The sequence below is a fragment of the Taeniopygia guttata genome, chromosome 7 (assembly GCF_048771995.1).
Source record: "Taeniopygia guttata chromosome 7, bTaeGut7.mat, whole genome shotgun sequence".
Taxonomy (NCBI): domain Eukaryota; kingdom Metazoa; phylum Chordata; class Aves; order Passeriformes; family Estrildidae; genus Taeniopygia; species Taeniopygia guttata.
Window position 1 is genome coordinate 1,884,332 of NC_133032.1, and position 20,539 is coordinate 1,904,870.

A 20,539-nucleotide genomic window follows, 5' to 3' on the forward strand; every position below is an offset into this window, starting at 1 on the left:
AGCAATGAAAATCACTTTGAAAGGATAAAAGAATTCTTTTGTTTCCACAGTACAAAAAATGAGACACCAGTTAGTTCACTGTGAGGATTTGGAGATTTTTCAAAAAGAGTTTCTACAAAGCTTTTTTTTTTGACTCATCAATACATTCCCTGTTTGAAGGTGCATATGGTAGAAATTTATTCTTTTATTATGATCTAATGGCATGGAATAAATTCTGCTGCTTTCCCTTGCTTGAAAACTAGACATCATCTTTCAAAACAATGTGAAAGTGTAGCTAATGAAAAGCTTGTGCTGTTAGAAAACTTCTAAGGTATTTTGGAGGTCAGAAAGTTTGAGACTGTTTTCTGTGAGCCACTTAGTTTTCAATAATGCCATGCCTGATGTCCCTTGAGTTATTGCACAGAAATGAAGTGGGGGAAAGGCAAAATCTGCCCTACCAATCCCAGATTTGTTGTGGTGATGAGTGGGTTTTTTTATACAACATTTTAGGTCTGTTTTTGGTAACTCAGTGTCATGCATATTTTTTTACCTCTTCCAAGGAGTCTTAATTTTAAAAAGTTTCTTTAAAAGGTAATTGGGAAGTTGGGGACAAGATGAGATAAAGCACATGGTGCTGCCATGCAAATACAGCTCTTTGAGCTGTTTTGCCTCTTGATTCAAGACATTGGAAAAAGTGGAGGGAGATGGCTCCACATTTATAATCTGGGTATTAATTGAAGTTCTGCAAGGTGTTGGTGTGTGCTGATGGATTCCGGGACACTTCCTATCAGAAATAATGTCTGATTGAAAGCTGCAAGTCCTAATGGGGAGAGCAGGGATGGAGCAACGTGATGTTGCTAAGCTACTGAAATTCTTATGTGCCACTCTTAATTTACTTCACAAAACTAGAGCAAAGGAGACTGTACTTTAAAAAATCTGTACTTCACACCACTATGACATTCAGAAGTTTGGTGGTCTTGCCTGTGGCTTTTCATTTTAGTGCCTCAGATTCACTGCTGATGCATTTCTGGTCAGTTGTGAACAGGAGGTATTTTAAAGAAGTTATTTATTTATTATTAATTATTTATTATCTTTGCATCATCTGCTGTTTTTTAACAAATCTCTGATTTGGACAAGCCTTGCTGAAGTTCTTTTTTTGTTCAAATTATTTTCTTAATTAAGTATGAAGAAACTGAATGAGTGTTTTGTTTTCCCTGAAGGAGTAAATTTTCTTGGCTTTCTTAAAAGTTATTTTTTCTAAGGAAAAGCCTCATACCAGTCTGGTTTTTATGAAGAGTTTAGAAAAGCTAAAAGGGCAGAGAAGTCTGTTTTGACTCTTGTAGATAATGCATCATTGCCCTAAATATACAAACCCATGCTGTGAATATCAAGTATATTTGCCTTTTTCTGTCTTATGAGTTATAACAGGGTTTTATCTTAAAGGATAACACAGTAATTTATTTTCTCTCCTGGCAGCCTCCAAAGGTAAAATGTTTGACAAGAATCTGGCACCCAAACATTACAGAGACAGGAGAAATCTGCCTAAGGTAGGAACAACATTCTGTTGGAGTTTTTTAGCCTTGGAGGTTTCTCTGTTTGATAAAATATTGGATCTACCTGTCATGACAGTATTATTTTTTTGTGCTGATTCTGCATGTAACTTGTAGGAGCATAAAAATCTACTCAAACTCTCATTCTTGCTGTGCTGTAGGGATCATGGAGAGCCTGGCTGTTCAGGTTCAGACATAGAGTTTTGTTCTACTTGTAGAACAAAAAATGGGGTAAAAATGTGAACTCTAGCCTAAACAAAATGTAGTTGGGTTTTATCTTCCCTACCTCGTAACTGAATCATCCTCAGGCCCTGAGGGAGGCTTTGAGGCTTTACCTTTTAATGCCCTAGTGTGTTAAGAGGTTGAAAATTCTTTTTGTTTCAAAAAGGAAGGGAAAAAGTGTTCCTTATAACTTTGACAGTAATTATTCTTTGTTTGCCATTTGTTAATTATAATATTTCATATCCACTGATCAGACTCATGTGCCAGTTGTAACAGAGCAGGGTTGGGGTCAGGATAAGTCAGGATATGAAACCTGAAAGCTTTACCTTGCCAGAGAGGCTTCTCTTGCTGGATGGTTTTCCTTGATAGTAAATGTTTCCTTTTCCAAATGAGTCTGTGAAACTTTGCAATTTCATCCTCAATACCTGATGGTGAAATTGGCCAGAAACCAAACAGGAACAGCAGTGAGAAGCCTGCCTGTCATTTTTTCAAGTTATTGGCACACAGAAGAAAAGGCAGATGAAGCAGAAGCAAAGCCCATAAGTGAGATTGAAAGCTGTTATGAAAATCCAGCCTGGTTGTCACCATGTGTAGCAAATCAGTGCTTAAAGAGAAGCTGATTTTTTCCTCTAGATGGAGAAATCAGTTTAGTGCTGTGTTGGAAGGCCTGGTGAAAATGAAGGTTTTTTTATTGTCCTCCCTATGCAGGTCAGGCTCATCAGCATTAAGAAACTTAAATGTTCTGAGTGCAGGTAAAAGAATGAACAGGTGAGGTGTTTGAACCAGGGAGCAGCAAATACCAGGCACCAAACCAAAGCCGAAGCTCCAGCTGTAGCACAGCACCTTCTGAGGTTCACATTCATAAAATCCCAGAGTGGTTGGGCTTGGAAGGGATCCTAAAGCTCCCCATCCACCCCCTGCCTTGGGCAGGGACACCTTCCATTAGACCAGGTTTCTACAAGCCCCATCCAGCCTGGCCTGGAGCACTTCCAGGGATGGGGCAGCCACATTTTTCCATCTCCTGAAATAGTTTTAATTATAAGAGAGGAATGTGGTGTTTGGAGCATCATAATTGTAATGAAGTGGAGGTGTTCTTTCAGCATCTGCACCATAACAGTTTAGATTGTCAGATTCCTCAACATATTCAGCCCTGGAAATCTCTGGCATTAGATGGAAAAACTAAAATAACTTAATTGCTTTATGCCTGTCAGAGAAGGCATTCTATGTATAGCATCTGCAATCAACTTACACAAGAGTCCTTGCATTAAAATAGCTTCAGTTATTTTTAAAAGCAGAAAATCATCAGTGCTTTCCCCCCACATACCTCATGCTGTGGTATGTGTTGGTTTGATAATCGTCCCTAGATTAAAACATTCTAAATAGTTAAACTTGTGGTCAAGTGTAACAGTTCTGGGCAGGAAAAGTGGTGGTTTTCTGTGCTTTATGGACTGTATTACCCTGGGCCTTGTTATTAACAATAGATCCTATTTAAGTCTGGCCCATACTGGATATCACCTGTACTGCAGATGTGGATAGAAAAAATGGAGGTTTCTGCAGACTGATCTTCTCCTTACAGTAAATTGTAGTCACTTAAGCTGCACATTGGGTCAGCTGGAGTTTCAGAAGGTTTTACACTTAGTGGAATCATGCAGTTCCCACTTCAGGGGATGTTTTTAAAAAGATCTCTTTAGGATGTGTGTATTTAAAAAGAAAAAAATTCCTCAAAGCATTCAGGAGTTACTCACAGAATGAGGAGATATTTGTTGAAATGAAAGCTAAGCAGCTGACTGGTCACATCAGGGGCTGTTTTGGTTACTGAAAGTTGAAAAGCAATGGTTTTCAGTATGCCCATAGGAACCCAGATTGATGATGTATGATTTGTAATCGTAGCTGGGAGGTCTCCCTAGATGTGGGGGAATGTTCTATTGAGGGGCTTAATGGTCATTCCCAATCTGTAGAAGAAAGAGGGTGCTGCTCTAAAACCAATTCTATCAGCAAATGAGGAGTGTCATGCCAAAGGGACACTTCTGTGCTTCCCTGCTTCCCTGCCAGAGTGCTCTCAGAGGTGCAGGTGTCTCCTCAGTCCTGGCTGTAGTGTTCCAGCTGAAGCTGTGCCAGGAGAGCTCTGAGGCCTGGAAGCTGCAGGGCTGTCCATGAGGCTTAGCTCATGCTCAGGTGCTCTGTCACTGAATATTTTTATGATTTTATTTGGTGTGTTTACTTCCTTCTCGCTTGGAATTTCTCAGTGAGGTGTGTGGAGAGGCAAATGGAAGCACTGCATGTAGTTTGATAAGGAACAGACAAAAAGCAAGCTTTTTTTGCTTTTGCTTTTGTCATATGAAGACAAACTGCAGCCACAAGATATTATTTTGAACGTTGCACAAGGGGTAATGGCATATTTTATCTTTTGAAAGGCACAGAAATAAGATGAGCAGCACACTTAAGGTGGAATGGGCTTGTCCAGGTTGATCAGCCTGTTCCTGGGATCTCTGGACTGAACAAGGATTGAATTTCCTTGGATATAAACTTGCCATGTTCATTAGATAACTACATAACCTGTATGGTCTAGTCATCTACTGTAATTTAAAAATTACTTAACACCTGTCAGCCTGGAAATTGCTAGAACCTTATAGTTTTAAGACTATTTCACTTTAACCCTGTCATTTCAGTAGCAGAAGCTGCAGCTGGTGGTGAATTTTTGTGCTTTGCTGTGTGAGTTAATTTTAGATAACTCCTTACAGAGGAAGGTGTGATTCTGAAATAGTACTTCAAGGAGTTTTTACAGATTTTTTTTCATTCAGATTATTACTTTTCTGAGCAAGACTTCAGCTTATTTCTCGATTGTGCTCTGATCCCCAGCATATCTCCTTCTCATAACTGCTGAGGTTTGGATCTGAAAGGTCCAGAAATGCCTGAACACCTCAGTGGTTTCCACTTGCAATAGGTCAGCAGCTTCACTGGGCTTAATATGTACAATAATACGGTACATCTGTACTGGATGTGTGCATATAGGAAATTCTGTATTTTATATATTAGTGTTCATATTAAAATTCAAATTATATTTTATAATCTGTATATTGTATATTTATATCTATATCTATCTATAGATCTTTCTCTAAATATATATCTATAACTATATAAAAATTTATTTTATAAGTTTTTCCTCCAGAGCAGACAGACTAAAACTCTCTCGCTTTCTTATCTTTACCTGTAGGAAGCTGAAGTCCTTTCACACAATAGAGGATGATGATCCTCTCTTTGCTAATTCGATATCCCTCCCCAAAACACCCTTTTTTGGATTGGTTTATGCCAGTTTTGGTGAGAGATTGGTCATCCTGCAAGACTGTCTCTTCACCAGGGATTTACATATTCTATGATGTATTGGGGAATAAATAAAGGGTTCAGTGTTGAGCCTGTCACAAGCATTTCTGTCGCACTTGTGCTGCTGGAGGAAAATAATTCAGATGTTTTGACAGAGGCTGAGCTCAGATGGGGAGTTCTGTAATGATACTGTGTAGAAGGTAATTTTAGGTAGACGTCCCAACTCCTGGGGTTTAAAATTCCATTACCTGGGTATAAATAGTGCAAAAATTAGATCTTGCAATTACTTCCTAATGTTTGCTGAGCAGGTTTCTGACAAAGGCAGTTGAAGCAGAAGTTGCTCTGTATAATCTGTGTGTCTTTTTTTTTGCAGTTTGTTGAGAGAACACTCAATTGATGGCACTGGCTGGGCCCCAACTAGAACCTTAAAGGTACTGTTTCCTTTTGGAGAAGTCCATCAAACGAAATACATATTTTAAAATCCTTTCCTGGCCTTGGAAAGAAACAGCTCATGTGGTTTGCTCAAGAACAGGTTTTTGAGGTGAGGTTTTTGTCTTTCAGCAAGTGTTGGTGGCAGCAGTAGAACAGGTACAGTGCTGATTGTAGGAATGTTGGGAGTTCTGGTGTGGCTGCACACAGCCTCCTCTGATCCAAGGTTTTGGAGGCTGGTGTTATTCTAGAACCCGCACTCTGTAAGGTGTGCTGGTTTTCACCCAGGCAGCAAAGAGCATCCTGTGAACAGCAATCCATAACCCTGGTAATTTCCATGGGATTGATACTCCTGACAAAATCAGTGCAGAGCACTGAGCAGGGCATTTATCTTCCTGTTGCTGTTCACAGGAATGCTGCCAGAATTGTTTCTTGCAGAGCTTTAACAGCATTAGGTGGATAAAGGGTACACATCAGGTGTTTGTCTCTTTCAAAAAGCAAATTGAAAATGACCTTTATCTGATACTTGATTTGTTTTTTGGCACTATGAATGAGATCTGTGACTTTCTTAATCTGTAAAGTGTCTCCTGAGGTGAGGTGACTTTCTGGAAGTAAAATGAGTGTTTTATTTTGTGGATTTTCTTAAGCAGTCTTTCCCTATAGTTTTTTCATCAGTTGGTGTGATTTTGTTTTGCCCTTTGTGTTTCTGTTTTTCATCTCAGGTTAAATCAAGGCACTGAGTAATTTAACCAGGTAACTAGTTAAATTACTAGTTCTGTTCCTGTCCCTGTATTCATTCAAAGTTCTAAGCTTCAGCCATTAAAGAATTAGTACAAGTGGGCAAGAAACCCAAAAGGCAGGAGCTTTTTCTGTGGTTGTTGAAATGAAAAAATCAGCAAGAAAAAAGGAATTAGAAGCTTAACTTCAAAAAGAGAAATCACATGTCCTCCTTGGATTTTTAAATTTTTGAGCACTGAAGCACCACAGTTGTGAGCTCACTTTTTACAGCTTTTCATCACCACGAGGGGAACAGTGAGAATTTGCACAGAAGCACTGTGGATGGGAATCCAGTCTTGGCCTGTTATGGACTTGAAAGTCAGTATTTAATTTGTCAATAATATGAAGTCAACCTGGTTTTCTGGAGGAATAGCACCCAGACCTGCCCAATAAAGCACTCTGAACTACTCCTAAAGAATTAAATTGGGAGTGGGCATGTCCTTCTGCCACAAAAACTGTTCCAAGGGCATTAGAGAAGCCATTCAAATAGAGAATGCATGTGAGAAGCCCCATGCTGAATGCAGCTGCATGTGTGGAGCTTGTGTGCTTAACCCTTTAGAAGGCTTAAGTTTTTGATTGTCTCTCATTTTTGAATCCTTGTGACATCAGAGCTATATGAAAAATCCTTCAAAATAAACTGCTGTGACCTTTTCAATATTTTTTTTTTTTAATCAAATGGGTAGAAACATGAAGAAACTTTCTGAAATAAAAATGAAAATCTGCTAAATTGTCTGGAAAACTTGCCTGATAAAATGTATTTTTAACAGTGTGGAGGATTCTTAAGAGGAGGGGAAGACCTAACTCAGTTTTGTTTCCCAGCATTTTTTTGCACTTGGTGTCATCTCATCCATGATTGAATTCTCTTCAGGTTACCAAGTGCTGAGCTTTATCTTTTTTCCCTTTGTGCTTGGGAACACGTTTCCATGGACCACTGTGAAGAGCAGCCTGTGTGTGAGTGAAGGCACTAAAGAAAGTGCTATTTCTGAATTCCTTCGTTAGATGCTTTTTTGAAATCAGGTTCTGAGCAGAGTTGGGCTCTTACCCTGAAACAGGTTTAAAACATTATCCTGCCAGCCTGTCTGTATATGCACTTTTTAAATCACTTTCTTTTTATTGATAGAAACACTCCAGAATCCCAAACCCTTGGATAATTTCTGCTAGTGGTTGGGGTCCAGGCTGTGGATTTTGTGAACACCGCTGCAGTGCTTTCTGGCTGATCTTTGTGTTCCTTCTGCTCCTTTGTAGCTAAACATGAGTTAGCAGCAGGAGCTTATTTAACTTTCAGTCTCCATTCTGTCACGTTCTGCATCATTTTATTGCATACTTTCCTCTCTAAAGCAGCTTATTCACAAAGCTGGAGACTGCTGCAGTTACTTTGGGCCCTGCTCAGAGTATCTGAACTTGCTTTTCTCCTGTTTTTAGGTGTGATGGTCAAAATGAAAGTTTCCCAGGCAGAAAGCAAATAGATGGCTTCAATTCCATTTTGTTCTCAGGTTTTTTTAATGTCACTGGAAGTAGCAGCTTTTAAATACCTCGTATGACTTCACACTGTTGCTGTTACTCTGCTTTGTACCCTTCATTAATTTCAATTTCAAACTCCAAAGTGCTTTAGTAGCTCCTTTTAGACCTCAATATATACCTTATTTGCCAGGATGATCATCTGCCTTGCTCAGTTAGTTCTCCTTAATTTTCCTCAGCTTTGTCCTAAATGCTTGTTTTCATTTTGCTCTGAAAACATCTCAGGTGATTGATTTTAAGAACTGAACAAGTGGATCTGTATTTTAAATGCCTGACTGATTCTAAAAGTCAGGTTCCTTTTGCAGTTACCTCTAACTAACTGCAACTGGAAATGGATTCATAAATCAGTGGCTGATTGATGGACCTGAAAAATAATCAAAGCACACTTGGGCAACTCTGTGGAGGGCTGAGCATATGAACATTAAAACCAGTGTTTAAAAATGTATGATGGATGTTCCCAGGGAATATTTGTCCTTTTTCTTCTTTTTGTAGCTGTGTTCTCACAGAGATCCAGCTGGTCTCAGCTAGCTGGGCTGTTTTCTGGAGGCTTTCCATATTTGTTAGGTGTATGTGCACTTCAGTTTTTCACTGAGATAGTTCCAAGTGCTGGGTTTTGTCATTTCTGTGTTACTGCTCTCAGGAGAGCCAGGAGCAGGAAACATCCAGGTAGCCTGAAACTGCAGATCTGCAGGCAGCTTTTCATGCCCACCTACAGGAAACCACTGTTTTTTCAGGAATTTCTCTCCCATAACTCCAGATCCTAGATTAATAAATATCTGTCTGTGCTATTAGATTACCTGTTCTAAAAGGAATTAAGACTCATTTCCAGTAAACTATTGCTACTTGGAGTTGATCCTTAGGAGCCTTGCTTATTTAATTAGTGCTTTAATTCTAAATGGCAGCTCTTCATCCTGTTTGGTTCACTGATTCTGCCCTTGTCTTCAGGCAGTGGAATGACTTCATTTGGAATCATCCAAATGCCAAACTCATCTCTTGGAGAAATAAATCAGAGGGTCCTGACTTCATTTTTCCAGTTTACCTCAATGTTTAAGCATCAACCTGAGGAGTTCTGAAAGTACAAAACTTCACCCATCATCTTAAGGAAAATAGATGGTTTGCTGTCAAAATCATCTGTAATTAGTGTAGAAAAGTGTTTGAAACAGACAATAAAGTAACTGTCACTGTCTTGAGGATGAAGGGAAAAAAGTATGCTTTATGTTAGATTAATTCTTGTTGCTCAGGCTGTTTTTCTCAGCATTATGATAACATTGTACAGCTATTGATTTATTCAAATCCTCTTTTGGAGTTGGTCTTTTTATGTGTCTTCCTCACCTCAAAAATTGAATAAGCCCCAGACAAAAACTTCAGACACAGTATTTAGAAAGAGAAGGTTTAAACTGCTGAAGACAATCTTCTTTGGAGATTTGACATTCATTTTTTTTTCTTAAAATAAGCTTTGGGAAATATTTTTCCAAGGATATATTGTATTGTATTTTAACTTCATTATAAATTTGCTTTCTCAGTTTCGTAAGATGTGATTTATTTTTCTCCTCCATACATGCCCAGGCTGGTGAAAATATACAACTCAGTGTTTTCTAATAGCTTTTGCTTCAGAAAAGACTTGCAAAAAATTAATTTTCTGTCTTTAATGTTCTCTGGCAAAACCAAATCTTTTGTTTAGGTACAGTAGCTGCTCTTATGAGCATGTGAGTGAGGAGAGCTGAGATACCTCAGTAATTGTAATTAAACTACTTGTTCTCCCCAAACTGTTGATTTCTGAATATTCAATTAGTGTCAGCTTTCATGCACTGAACACACTGGTCTCCAGAGGGTGATGGCTTCAGTGTTCTAATCACTGTGGTGTAGTTCATGAAGAAGCTATCAGAGAATTCCCCAGGGAACAATTTCCACAGGATTATCCACTTGCCCTGCAGTAACCACGGGGACAAATGTCAAGGAGTGAGTGACAAAGTGAGGAATGGGAGGGGAGTGCTCTGCATGCTTGGCACTTCACAGCTGCCTTGGTCTGGGACACCAACAGGCTGGAATTGGTCCTGTTTTCTTTCCCCTCCTATATTTAAGTACAAAAGAAATGGTTTTCCAGCCTTCCTCCTTGTTTTGTGCTTGCTAACTGGAGCAGTTTATGCCTTTTGAGTTACTCAGAGCCCTGTGGGGAGCTGCTGTTGTGTTTGGGTGGGAAGCACAGGCAGGGATGACAGACACATGACAACTGAGGTGGCTTTTGTGGGTGGCTGAAGAAAGGTGGCATTCACTTTATCACCTTATTCTAGGAGGTGGAAACAATGTTTTTCAACTTTGGCAAGATTAGAGAGGAGCAGGAGAGGAAATATAAAAGATTTTTTTGGGGAGGAGACAGCTTAGGAGAGAAGTATTTTCATAAGCTAAAAAGTGCCTCCATCTCTGGAAGGAAAACATTTTGTTTTTTGATCCACAGGACCAGTGATTATTTGGTGGGGTGGCATGTGTGTGCTTGGTTTTTTAGGCTGCAGTGAAGAGGGGAAGGTGGGCTTGTTTTTTACAGACAGTGGAAGAAGGGAAGGGAAGAGGAAAACCACCTTGAGATGGTGAATAGGCAGACATTACAGTAGAGAGCTGCCCCAGGACTTGGCCATTTCCAGCCTTTTTTAAAACAAACCAAAAAAAAAAATGATACAGACATGTGCTTGTATAAATGACTGCTGCTCCTTTTGTTCATCTGACTGCATCAAGTTGTTTGTTTATATAGAATGGTTTAGCAATGAGCTTTGTTTTGTTCAGTCTGTTAGATCAGAAATGCTTCTTGGATCTCTTACGGGAATTTCTTTGATTGGAAGTTATGTGCTTTTTTCTGGTCTGCGCTCTTCTTAATTTAATGTATTAAATATACTTTGCCTGTTAAAGGAAAATATTAATTTAATCTTAATTAATTCCATACCTCAAAAACATTGAGGTAAACTGGAAAATGTTAATTTAATCTTAATTTACAGTTTCCATGTTTTCTCTCTCTTCAGAAGTGCTTGTGTTTGTCTTTCTGAACCCCTTGTCTGTGGCATGGTTTCAGGGGCATTGCTTTTGTGAAGTGGCTCTGAGAGCTGTCACTTGGCATGATCAATGACTGAGTTAGAACCTCCTAGAAATGCAAAGCTTTGAGACTCCCTGGCCTCAGGAGAGGCTGTTTCAAAAGCTGCATTGAGGATTTTGAGTCACTGCTCTTGAACTTCAGACACTGCTGCAGCAGCATGTTTTTTCTCCTCGTTTGGCATGCTATAAACAAATCTGTGGGCAGGGGTTTAGTGTAACTTTTCACTCAGATGCAGCACAAAAATAGCGCAGAATGAAAAGGGACAATTATAAAGGAGTGTTTACAGCAGTCTGTTGATCTTCTGACTTGCTTGTGTTGACTTCCCCATGCTCCAGCCCAGGATGGTGGCAGTGCCATGGAGCAGAGTGTGCTTCTCTCATTATTCTGTATTCCCCTCGCCTACTGTGGATTTAATCAGGTGCTGTGTGCTTGGGACCCCCAGTTCCTGATTTCAAATACCATCATTGCCTCCTCTGAGCCAACAGAATAGATGTGAGCTAAACCCATTTGCATATCCAAGACCTGCCTTTGACTCCCAAAGGCATCTGACCCACAGGTGACATCTGAGCTGATGGCAAACCTCTGGGACACCACACAGGGACAGCCTGGGCAGGCTGGAGCAGGAGCCAGATAAAGCAGCTCGAGGAATATGGCAGCCCAGGCTGCAGGTCCTGCACAAAAAGCAGGTTTGGTACAATAGCAGAGGCTCTCAGCTTTGCTCTGTGGCTGCCCCTCAGCAGGAGTGCCCTTGTCCTCTGTAACTTTGATGTTAAACCCAGAGCAGAAGTCTCAGAAAAGCAGCTTTGTAAAGGAAGCAGCTTAGTCAGGTGCAGATGTCTGATTTTGTACAAGTGGGGTCTTACTCAAGTGCACCACTGTCAAGGTGTGCACCATGAACATTTTCAGGGCCACCTGCAATACTCCTCCCTGTGAAACTCACCTTTAAAAACTCCTGCACATGGGCTTAACCTCGTTTTCAGGCTATTTAAGCCACAAGTTCAGTAAACCTTTGTACCCAGGCCTGATGCTTTATTACACTGAAGGGGAGCAGAAGTTTCTGAGCTGTTAAATCTGACAAGATCTTCAGTGGCTTGCACATCCTTTTAGTTCCTCAGGAAAACCCAAAGCAAGCACCTAGGCCACTGCTTATCTGCATGCAGCCAACAGCTCTGCTGAAGTCAGCAGTGCAGGGTGATTATTTCTGCAGTTCAACAGTGTTGAGTTTTTTCAAATACCAAATACTTGCTTCACTTTTGCTCATCTGTTCCATCCCACTTCCCTTTCTCAATATCCTAGATTTAAATCCAGGCTAGCCTCAAGCTCATTACAAAAAGAAATTGTCCTCTGGTAGTAATTTAGCATTATTTCTTATGGAGCCATGCAAGGGTATAAAATGAATCCAGCAAATCATAAAGCTTGAATAGATGGAAACATCAAAAATGGTATTAAGACTATCACAAGTAAATTATTCAGTAATAATAATAATAATAATAATCCTGTTATGCTTTTTCGTGTCTAGAATGGCAGTGGAGATGTACAGCATTTTGACAACTTGTGCCTGTACAAAGGTTTTTGTTGTTTTGTTGTTTTTTTTTTTGATGTTTCCTTCTTTGTTTTTTAATAGAACTCTGTAAAACCAGCCCAAATGAGTCAAGCACCCCAAAGCATTAAAACCAGGGTTCAGAAAATAAGAATTTGGGAACAATTAATTATATAATGGAAAAATAGGACATCACATCTCCTTTTTGAGCTGCAGCATTTAGGTGTGTGAGGTATTGGAGCTTGTATTGGACAAGAAGGAGTTTTGTGTGCAGAGAGCTCTGCTGGTGTCTGGGGAGCTTCTGTCAGAGCAGGGGGTCAGCACTGCTCAGAGTAAGGAGAAATTGAGTTCCTGAGGATTTTGGAAGGCACTGACTTGCTCCTGGTTTGTTCCTTCTCAGCCATGCAGGTGCTTGAACAGCTGTGGAGAGTTTGTAACCCTGGGGATGCAGGTTTGGCATTCAGGAGTTAGAAGTGGCCAGCCCTCAGAGTGCTCAGGTGACCTTATACCTGTTCAGGATGGTTTGAATGCTCAGTGTTGTGGTACTGCAGCAAATTCTGCAACTGCAGCCCGCTGTCCCACGGTGTAGGTAGAAGGCAGCTTCTGAAAATGTCATTTTTTCCTGCAACTCTGCCTCCCTGATGGACCACACAGCCTTGGAGGGCAGCAGTGGAATGGGATCCTGACCTTTGGGTACAGAGGGGTTGCCCAGAGCTGCTGAGCACCCTCTGATCCCTGGATGTGGGAGAATCAAGTGGAAATTGAGACCTTCCTGCCTTTTGCTGCTCTCCATGCCAGCAAATCTTCCTTTAATCTGTGACTTTGGCACATCACTGCATTGTACTAATAATTTACCCCAAGAATTAACAGAGGTGTCCTTAATACCATGCTCTCCTGACCTCTTCTGTGCCTGGTGTCTGTTCCAGCAGTTGAACAAACACAGAAGCTTAAAGTGTGAAACGATGATTTCTATCCCTTCTTTGAAATAACTGAATAATAAAATAATTAAAATTGAAATGTTCCATTTCTCCTGCTTGCCAGGGAACTGGCAGAGTTGTTCTTTGGGAGTGAGGATGACTACTCAGCACTAGAGTCTTAAAATTTACAGATAACTGGAATTAAATGTCTGGGTCACCCCTTTTGTGCAGTTTATGTGTTGGTGCTGCCACGTTGGAAAGTTGCTGTCTTTGCCACACTTGAGAAGGTGCTGAGGCTGGAAGGGCTGACACTGCCATCCCTGTTGGGCAGATTGATGTTTCAAAAGCAGATAAAGTGAGTGGGGTGTTTGTGCAAGAGCAGAGGGAAATTGGATCATGAAAGGCTGTTGGCTGCGGAATGCTGACATCGTGTCTTGTTCATTAGGGCATAATTGGACAGTGTCCTTAAGGGATATGGATTTCTGTGGTCCACACTCTCAGCACAGGGCCCAGAACAGGAAGCAAGCTCAAATACATTTATTTATTGAAGTTCTTTGCTGTGCATAGGAAGTTTGCTACTTTGAGGCTTTATCTTTATTGTAAATTTGCATTTTAGCCGTGGAATGACTTGAGACATATGCTTATGTAAGAATAGTATTTCTCTGTACTCCTACTACAGCTCACCCTCTTTTCTCTGATATTTCAACAGTTTCAAGTATTTGTTTGACCCCTCTTTAATTCAGCAATCTATTGTTAAAAATAATTTTCACTACCCAGCCTTTAAACTAAGCAGTGCAGTTTTAGCTGGTGGCATATCCTAAGGTATCGCTCCTCTCCTTGAATGGAGGAGCAACAGGAATACACACAGAAAGCTCTGACCTTCTGTTTGAATATGCAGTATTTGGTTTCGGTGACTTCTAAATATCAAGTGGCCATGAAATGGGAAAGCTTTTTCAACATTTTGATTTAAATTAGTAAAACATTAGTCATAATCTAGATTTTTTTTTTCCAGTTATTTCATGGATTAATAGAAAAATAAAGTTTGTGAACATGTTCAAAACTCTTGAAATGCCTGTCTAACTGTGTTTTTCTTTGCAGGATATTGTCTGGGGGTTAAACTCTTTATTTACTGTAAGTAAAGGAATATTTTGCATGTTCCCTTTTCTTTTTCCTGCCTGGTTTAGTTTCACTATCATCTAATGACAACCTTGTGTGTTGCCTGTAAAAGTTTAGGTCATTATTTCCCTTGGCTTCAGTGAGTGTTAGACAAGTATGAAATCAAATTGTGCTTTTGTTTGTGGAACTCATCTGGACTGTCTGAAATGCCAGCTTTTTGTACATGGATTTTACTTTGGTTAGAAATATTAGGGGATATTTTGATAACAAATTATTTGGGCTCTTCCACACAGTATGAAACTCTTCCTGCTGATTTGCAGGAAATAAAAATACATACTGCTCTGAGAAAGAATTGTGTTGGTGTTAGTCTTTTTTAAAAATCCTATTTAGGAATTAATGGCTGTCCTTCAGTCTCATTCCTTGTTAGCATAAAACCTAGCTTGTCACAGAATTTATGTGATTTTATTCAGGGATCCCATTTCTTCCCCTTTTATTTAAAGATTTTTGGGAGCAAGGAACCTGTAATTGCAGATGCACCTTGAAAATGGAGGAGAGGGCAGGATGCAACAGCTGCTTTTGCCCTAAAAATGGAGAGAAGCTAAGTCTTTACAAAAGTTACCTTTTTTAGGGATTCCTGTCCTCAGCCATTGCTGCTGGGTGGGAGGGTCAGGAGAAAGCAAAGAGCAGCATTAAGGTGGTGGCTACCCAGCACTCCAGGGTGTAGAAGGAAACTTGGATTTCCTGGCATCCAAAGTCTTAGTTGTTTTTTTTCAACACTTCTTTGGCAAATTGATGTAAGAGCTTGGAGATCGTTTGCTTTTCCAGCAAAAGTGAATTGCATTTCGCAGTCAGGCTCCCTGTGCATGCCAAGTAAGTGGAAGGAAGCAAAATCCTCAGGGGCAGAGCTGCATAAAATAAAAATATTGGGAAAGAGCTGCAGAGAGGGGTGGTCCTGCTTAGGGGACCACAGGGATTTGTCATAGATGGTGAGAGCTCTGCCTCCCTCCTGGATTCCTCTCACCCCCAGCCTCTTGTCAATAATTAGGCTTTGAAAAGATGGCATGGGATCCCACTGGTCTGGCTGATTCATTGAGGGGTTTATTGGAGAAAGTGAGTGAAAATGAGGTGGGTTGGTGTCCCGATTGGAGTGAAACGTGGGCTTTCCTGCTTCAAGATGAGCTGGGGACTGCCAGGAGCCTTTCACATTATGGGACTGTGGTTTTTCACTCTTCACACAGGCTGACCTTAGACTGGGGTAAGATCTGGCTGCAGATAGAACAGGGGCCTTGTGATTCAGTGTTATTTTTAATGATGACTCCTCTTCTCCATTGTTTTTAACCCTAGACCCTTTCTACTTCCAAGTTAATATTCGAGATTAAACTGGGAGGCCTGAGGTTTGCTAGGACTATTTCTGCTCCCTGACCCCACATGTCCTTAGTTCTCAGGATCTTTGCACTCCTTTTCCTCTAGCTCTTGTTTTTCCCAGAGCACTGAAACTTCCCTGTCAGACTCCAGGTCACATAGATTCTTCACAGAGAGAGTGGAATTGATTTTCTGTGGAGGTAGAATTAAGCAAACTCCTTCTTTATCAGCTCACTGTTTGCAGAAGTTTTTTTCAGGGTTTACTTTGCCCTCTAACAAAAATCAACAGGAATTGTGCCTCCTGCAAGTTTGGCTGTTCCTCCAAAATTTAGTTTTCCAATAGAAAAACTTTCCAATAGAAAAACTTTCAATTCCAGATAGAAGTGTCCTAAGAACCAAACCAGAAGGGCTTAAATGCCCTGGTGCTGTTATTATTTAATTGCCCTGTGATTTGGTTTCCAATTACCAAATGACTCATTTGCATTTACCTTTGGCAGAGGCACCAGCGAGGCAGTGAGGCAATGATGAAATGGCACTGCCCTTGCTGCCCTGTTTGCTTTGTTCCATTATCTTGTTCCTGAAGGCTTTGGGCTCCTGGTGATGCAGTGAGTGGGAGCCCCTCAATGTTCTCTCTTTCTTTTCCAGGATCTTTTGAATTTTGACGATCCTTTGAATATTGAGGCTGCAGAGCATCATTTGCGTGACAAGGTGAGTCAGTGGTTTATTTAAGGCAGGTTGTTCCTAAACAAGCACACATTCTGTACTCAGCAGTTCCCAGCCAGTCCTTTTAGAGTGCTGGAGCTGCTGCTTGAGCTGGTTGAGTGACTCATTGTATCAGCAACCAGTTATTCAAACAAAAAGTGCTTTCTCTGGGAAAGCAGACTCCACACAGCAGTGTTAGTCACCATGTGCTGGGGCTGTGGGCCATAATGTGGCTGGGGGCCCACAAAATCTTTCCCTTCTTGTGTCTGAGATTTCCCCTAAAGTTGTGCATGTGCTGTGCAGCATGCTGGTGGTGAGTTGGTTTGGCATGGTGACATGAGTGACCTTTGCCTTAGAAGATCTGTGAAAAGATCTCCTCTTTCTCTGCCTCTTTCCAAAGGCAGCTCTTTTACTCAGAGCTATTCCATGTTGCATGTGTTCATAAAGCCAGGAGAAATCTGGACAAGTTTAAAGAGCAGGATTGGAAATTGATGTTTTCTTTTTACTCATCTTAATTTTTGTGTGTGTATTATGGACTGAGCAAAGCAGAACATGGCCTGGTGAACATAAATGAGATGTACTGCTTACCTCTGAGCAAAAGTGCCAATTTCTCCTTTGTATGCATCTCCAAAATTCCATAATGTCATGGATGTATTCCTCAAGCACATGGAACTCACACCTAGTATGTTCAAGACATCTTATTCTAATTAAACTCTTCCAACGCTTTTGTTGTACAGAAAGTTTCCAGGTATGCAAGTGTTGATTTGAAGAGTTCATTGAAAGTACAGTCAGGCAGTGCACCTAATTTATCTCATTTTTTCAAGAGGAAATACCAAGATTGCAAGTTCATCTTTCCAGCTATATTTTCATTAATGAGATCTTGTAGCTATTCTGGTATTCATCCATGTTTGCAGGGCTGAGATGAGAACATACAGCAAAGCTGGAAAAAATTATCTACAAACCTCCTCTGGGAGAGAGGGGTCTTTGTGGTTTTGTTTTAGCATGGAGCCACAGAATGGTTTGGGTTGGAAGGAACTTTAAAGCCCATCCCACTCCATGGCCTGGGTGGTTAAAATTGCTGTCCTGCACCTCTCAGCCTCATTGAGAGATTGGAAGTCTTGGGAATCCACAGAAGGGAAGATGCTACCTGATTTAAAAGACACACCTCCATCAAAACCAGAGGTGAGCCCTCAGAAATAGGTACTGCTACACTAATTAACTAATTGCATGGAAGTTGTTTGAAGAAGCTGAAGATGAAATTGAGCTGTTTTTTCAGTCTTCTAAATCACAGTTTTTTTGGGAACAAACAATTTTGTTTATTAAAACTCCTAGTGGTCTCATAAGTACCTGTAAAATTTATATTTTGTCATTTTAATTTTTTTTGAGCTTATCTGAATTTAATATATGTGTTTTATAGCACAAGGTAGGAGTGGATTTTCTGTAGTGTGTTTTGTGGTGACATGAGAAAAACCCAATGATGCCTTTGTGGAGAGGATAAATAGTGCAAGGGAGAGAAAAAGCTGCACTTTGCAGCCTGAGTTGGTTTTTTTTGCTTCCCTCTGGCAGAGAGGTCATATTTTACATGAACACTTTGTTGTGGAGTCAGACTGCTGTGGTCCCATCCTGGCTCTTAAGAAATACTTGCAATGCCCAATAGGATTAATATGGGAATGTTAATTAGTTTTCTTTCCTCTGAGACTTGTTTGCATGTGTAATAGGATTATACAGATAGTGGATATGTAATACCTGCTTGCATGTGCAGTATCTGTATGAACAGATATGCAAATCCATCCATCCAGAAACAGTTCTGCACACAAACATCTGTGTGCAGGGGAATCCTGGGAGTGTGACAGCCAAACCACTGCACCCAGGGCTGTCCCCTGTGCCTCTCCCAGGGGAGATGACTCAGAATTTCACTGATGTCCCTTCAGATCTGAAATCCTGGCATTCCTTTGCTGACATTCCAGGCTGAGCCTGGCTGCCCCAGAGGGTAACAGCTAATCCCAGGCCTTGCCTGTGCTTCTTGAGAACTGAGGCTGGGCTTTGGTCAGCTCCAGGTCATCACAAATGGCTCCTCCCTTGCAGATGCTGGAAAAATCACATCAGAGGTAGCAAATTCTTCTTGCTGGTTCTTGGGAAACAGCTGTGCTGGGAATGTTTGTGTAAGATCAGGCTGGAAGGGGCAGTTGTGATCCCTTCCTCTCCATTCTTGCATTAAATCTGTGGTGTGTAATTGAGCACGTAATCACAGCTTTTGGAAAAGCAGCCTTGTTCTAAGATGTAAAATGATACAAAATTCAGAGCTCAAGTTCTAGAAATTGATTGTTTCATTAACGTGTTTTACCTGAGATGTGTGTTAGTGCAAGCTTCAGCTTCCAGCCCTTCAGGACTTCCTTTAGCTCCAGGAAGGAGCTGAGAGTTACTGAACTTGTTCCTTTGCAGCTTCCTTCAGTCAGTGGGCATCAAGTCACTTCTACAAATTATTAAAAAAAAATAAATATGTTTGTTTATGCCGCTTTACTCATTCTACACTTCTCCCACGTACACCTTGCTAGGTGCCAGTAATTTTTTGGCAGGCTGTACAACAATTTGGGTAACATCTGTTTTCCCAAATGCTGGGCATCCTTGGTGCCCACATTGCTCTGCAGTTGGGTCACAGTCACTGGAAGATAAACAAGCATCCTCTCCTGGTGTAAAGCTCAATAAATCAGAATTAAAAAATGGTTGATGTCTCAATGTAAACTAAGCAAGGAGTTGCCCAGCATTGTCTTCGCACACTGATACAATCTCAGCAGTTTGGTGATATGAGTTTTCTTGCTGAATCTAAAGAATCTCTTACTAATTAATGAGCTTGGAGCACCTTGCATTTAGCACAGAAGTCAGTCAGTAGTTACGGATAGCCAGAACCATTAATTATCAATCAATTCCATGGATTCTAAAGCAATGAGCAAGTGTTTAAGTTTTAATGACTACTCACTTAAAAATGGTGAGAGCTAAAAATGGTAGGATTTGCTGGTTTTTATACAGCAGGCACACAGAGCTTGACTGATCTGCTCTGTGGCAGCCAGGTAGGCTGAATACTGAAAGAATGGGGATCTTTTGGAAGATCCAAGCTCTGGAAAACCTTGACAGTGGAAAACCAAGTGAGCTTAGTTCTTCAGGACTTGGTATTCTTCATGCAGAGGTGCTGTGTCTGTGATGTATTAGCTGAAATCTAGGAAATACTTTCTGTATGGCCATCTGTCATGGCTGGTTTGGGAGCTGCCTCAGGACATTGGGATTTGCCAGTGTAAAATGTAAAAGCTTTTACATTTTCTAGCGGTATTCACTTCTGCCAAAAAAACCATTCCAAAGCCATTTGTGCAACACACAACAGAAGATTCATTGCATACTTCGTGTGGTTTAAAGTAGAAATGTTTTTCCATGTATTCCTTAGATTGGTTCCTCACCTAAGCCTGCCGTGTCAAGAACCCTAATGCTGTGTCCTATTTGAATTATATTTACCCTGTATTTGTGCAATTCAAGCACACTTCTGTCATCCTGCAGATTAGCAGTCATTCATTTATTTTTCATCTCTGTGATCTGGGGTTGTTTCAGCAGTAGGAGAGGCTGAGTTCCATCTCCCTGAATTGTTTTCCTCCTGCATGATCTTTCCATCCCAGTGGAACCTGTCAGCATTCAGTGCTTTGTGCTGTCCTTGTGGAAGACTGAGGTAGATTGCACTTGGCAGGGAATTTTTCTTCCTCCTTGTTGAAAATCCAGTTTATCATCTTCACCTGCAGCTCTGAAGTGCCAGAGCTGAGAAATCTAACAGGAAGAGGTGTGTGTTTGCCAAGGACCCACTTTAAACACATTTTTTACTTAATTCAATGAGCCCTGATTTTATTTGCATCCTCTTTGGAAAGCAGCATTTAATGCTCAATTATTTTGCATAGGTTTGTGTGGAGGAGTTAGGCTCTGGATTGACATCTGCAACTCTTTTTTTTATTTTTAAATTTTAATTAAAGGTTTCTCTGGGTGATAA

General features: G+C 40.6%; 1 protein-coding gene across 2 annotated transcripts in view; it reads left to right on the forward strand.

Moving 5' to 3' along the window:
- UBE2F (ubiquitin conjugating enzyme E2 F (putative)) overlaps nucleotides 1–20,539 on the forward strand; it is a 54,760-nt gene that overhangs the window by 18,913 nt on the left and 15,308 nt on the right. The window contains exons 6-10 of one of the 2 annotated variants that reach the window (XR_003961235.4): nucleotides 1,456–1,526; nucleotides 5,446–5,503; nucleotides 14,434–14,466; nucleotides 16,459–16,521; nucleotides 17,612–17,697. Coding sequence is in view for 1 of the 2 variants with exons in the window: in XM_002193384.6 (XP_002193420.1) it covers nucleotides 1,456–1,526; nucleotides 5,446–5,503; nucleotides 14,434–14,466; nucleotides 16,459–16,521 (225 nt within the window). In the remaining variant the exon portion in view is untranslated. The remainder of the gene's footprint in view (nucleotides 1–1,455; nucleotides 1,527–5,445; nucleotides 5,504–14,433; nucleotides 14,467–16,458; nucleotides 16,522–17,611; nucleotides 17,698–20,539) is intronic. The other variant, XM_002193384.6, reaches the window with a different exon arrangement.